Source organism: Macadamia integrifolia, chromosome 11 (assembly GCF_013358625.1).
Source record: "Macadamia integrifolia cultivar HAES 741 chromosome 11, SCU_Mint_v3, whole genome shotgun sequence".
Lineage (NCBI taxonomy): Eukaryota > Viridiplantae > Streptophyta > Magnoliopsida > Proteales > Proteaceae > Macadamia > Macadamia integrifolia.
The window spans coordinates 25,721,401-25,725,024 of NC_056567.1; the positions used below are offsets into that span (position 1 = coordinate 25,721,401).

General features: G+C 37.6%; 1 protein-coding gene across 3 annotated transcripts in view; it reads left to right on the plus strand.

The window, feature by feature from the left end:
- LOC122093302 (IAA-amino acid hydrolase ILR1-like 2) overlaps window positions 1–784 on the plus strand; it is a 9,654-nt gene extending 8,870 nt beyond the window's left edge. Inside the window, exon 3 of one of the 3 annotated variants that reach the window (XM_042663587.1) lies at window positions 346–784. In XM_042663587.1, coding sequence (XP_042519521.1) covers window positions 346–462 — 117 coding nt within the window. In that variant the 3' untranslated portion in view covers window positions 463–784. The remainder of the gene's footprint in view (window positions 1–345) is intronic. The other 2 variants (XM_042663585.1, XM_042663589.1) reach the window with 2 other exon arrangements.
- Window positions 785–3,624: the final 2,840 nt, after the last annotated feature.

A 3,624-nucleotide genomic window follows, 5' to 3' on the forward strand; every position in this document is an offset into this window, starting at 1 on the left:
AAAAAAAAAAAAAAAGAATTTCTGTAATCACGATTGTGTAGCTTATTTCTCTTACCATGTTTGGTAATTATATTTTGCAGATGTAATCTTTACTTTTCCTTTTAAATCCAAGTTGATTGCAAGTAAAGTAAAATTTATAATCAGTTTTGAAATGATTTGGACTTGATCTTTATTTATTTATTTTTTTTTTTTTCTCGGGATTTGATTGCAAAGTAAAGAAAAATTTATAAACAGATACTAATGATTGAAGTTAGTTGCACAAACATATTAGTTAATAATTCCAAAAGTTCTCCTTTTTGTTCTGATATGATTTCACTTCCATTCCCTTTATTTCTTTGCCACCAGATGGAGCAAGAAGGAAAGGTTAACCCATACTTGAAGTTATTGTATTGTATATATTGTATATTGAAGAAGTTATGGAAGTTCACTAACCTTCCTGTTGAAAGTATCCAATGGTTTTGATGAAATTACTACATTCTGGTGGAACTTCAAAGTGTCATTCTTCAGGTAACAGGAAAAGCTTGTAGGAATGGCATAGCTGTCCCCACAAAGCGAACTTCGGGGGTTTTGCAGGCAATTGGTAGAGTGAAGTTACATCCAAGGCCAGAGGAAAGCTTCCAGGAATGAAACTTATTTGGCTTTCTTTACTTTGTTCAATAGGTTTTCCAGAGTGAAGACCAGCTTCCTATGTTCCAAAAGTAGAAGTTAAATGGATTTTCAAAATGTGTAATGTGGTACATGTAAAATTTCAGAAGATGTATGGTACTAAAGTGCTTTACAAAAAGAACCTGGGACAGGGCAGTTATGGCCAAACGGTTCAGTGGTCTGACCATCTTGATTTAATGCGCCGAACCAGACAGTGAACGGAACCCTTGGAGCAGCCTTGATTCTTACTACATGGTGGTTGTAGTGGCCTGGCAGGTTCTGAAGAAGGATGGTTTCTGTGGTTGAAAGGTTTTCACCTTTTCTGGGTTTGCTAGGGCTGATACATTCTTTAAAACCGAAACCAAGATGCTGGATCAAACCTGTATTGTTGAGGCCCATATGCTTTAAAACTATTGAAAAACTACAATAAGGATTAGGGAACAAGAGAATTTAATGGCTGACTCTGCATTGAACTGGCCAAACTAGAATCCACAAGAACAAAATGACAGCAAATCTGACCCAATTTTGGGTTACTAGGATGAATTGGTACAAGTCAAGCGCCCTCAGACCAGAATGAGTGTAAAGGCTATTTCTGGGCCCTAACTAAGTCTGCGGCCAAGTTGTTTCAAGCCCAAGGAAGAAAATGGGTTAGCTAGTTTGGTATTGGCTCTTCCGCATACAAAGATCTTTGTCTTTCTACCAACTTGTGGGGTTTCTTAGTGAACTTAGCTTCTACACACACTAGACATTACTGTTGCTTTGAGATAACCTTCCATCATACCTAGATTATAAAGTCTTATAATGTAAGGTGCACTATTCCTTTCTTGTTAGTGCATGATGTCATGTATTCTGTCGTAGTTTAATCCAGGGAGTACTGGTATAGCCCCCGCTTGAATTTTTTATTTGGGGGTAGTTTTATACTTTCCAGTATTAAGATTTTTCGCTATATATTTATAGTGAGAGCTATTTTTTCTGAAAGCAATTCTGAGAGGTATGAGGACTAGCGCTGTTACCCTATTCTTTATTGATAGTGAAGTAAAATCTCATGTCACGAGGACGTAAACAATCTTGTTGAACCTTGTAAACTTATGTGCGTTGTTTGTTCTTGTTTTTTCTATTACATTTTGTATCATTTTTAGAGTTGCATTCTACATTTCTCTACATATTTTTTTTTTTTGAGAAAAAAAAATCATTAATTGAAATAACTTAAAATATCAATGTAAGGGTTAGATTAGGGGTGTCAATTCGTGGCCGAACCGACTAAACCGATCGGGACCGACCGTTTATTAAACGTGTCGGGCTTGAGCCCGGCCCGTTTATAAACGGTCGGTCTTGGTTTTGCTAATTGGATCGTCGGGCGCCTGACTGAGACCGACCGTTTAACACCCGATCGAGACCGGCCTATTGTACACCGGCCTAGCCCGACCCTTTAATGATTGTAGAATACCTATTTTACCCCCCAAATTAAAAAGTAAAAACTAAAAAGTAAAAACATGTTCACATTTTAAATAATGTTTATATTTGGTATCATTTATTGATTAATTGTCATTTTTTTGGGCTTGCATGAGTGGGCCGGAATATAAGAGCACATTTTAAAGAGGGCTCGTTTAAAAACCGGTTAAAGCCCGTTTAACATTAAACATGTCCGTAGCCCGGTTAAGGCCCGACTAAAGCCCGATTAAGGTGGCCGGATTATAGCTCGAGGCCGACCGACCGAATATAAAGCGTACCATGCCCTCAATAACTAAGCCCGATTAGTTAAATGGGCTGACACGGTGTAGCCTTTGAAAGTCTTCAAGCCCGATTAAGCCCGACCGAAATCGAACCGGCCCGACCGATTGACACCCCTAGGTTAGATTTCCTAATATGTAATTGTTTATTCATAGCCATGATCGCTAGATTACTTACAATCGTATTAATTCGTTTGTAGACTAAATTACGTAAAAATAATACCACTTAATTTGTAAGCTTAAGACAAAAATGACCTATAAACAAAAACCTATAAACATCTAGGAAAAAACAAAAGAGTATTAAGATTCGAAGGTCACGATTTGGTATCATTTGGCAATACAAATACTTTGTCAGTATCGATTGACAGTTTCATTTCCACCTAATTGAAGAGAAATTTTGACAAATTAAATCTCCAACATGTGTCCTTGATTACAAGTGTCTTTCCTGAAGTTATTTTCAAGATCACTTGGCCCAATTATTTTCATCCATATGCTTTCTTGTCATGCATGGCTATTGGGGAATGAACGTGAGATGGGCTAAAGTTGAAAACATTTTAGAGTCTTTTTCATTAATTTGGTGTATACATACAAAGGATATGATTGGGCTGTTGTGGCGTCATAACAAGTAACAAAATAAAACACGTTATTCTTGGTAGACCTTTTGAAGATCCACTTACATGTCTTATCTGAAGATCTTCCATAAGTCATTTTATGACTGGAAAATCTCTCTCTCTCTCTCTCTCTCTCTCTCCTTATTTTGCCGACTAGAGGTATTGTAGTTTAACCTTTGATGGACGGCTACGATTCAAGTTATGCCGAATCAAATGGTGCAAAAATAGATGATTGTGAGAGGATTTTTTTTTCCTTCTCCTGACGGGGGTATCCAAGCCTTTTTTGGCTTGACCGTTCCTCGGGATTCATATTAGTGCCATAATTGTAAGATCAGATTTTCATTAAATCCAAGGTGAGTGGCCTCAAGCAGGTAAGAGAATTCAAATACAGATCACTTGTCGATTTAGAACAGCACCCATGCGAACTCCTCATCATGACCTGAGCAGAACATATCCACCCTTTCCATAAGTGCCCAATACTCCCTTAAAAGTGAATGGGTAGGTGATGACCTGCAAAGGAATGGAAAGCCATCCTTTACTGTCCATGTTTTTTGAGCTACATGATGGGATGATATAAGCTTGGATAAAGAAGGCATCTGGATAGACCTCATGACAAAATTTACAGCCCCATGATAAAT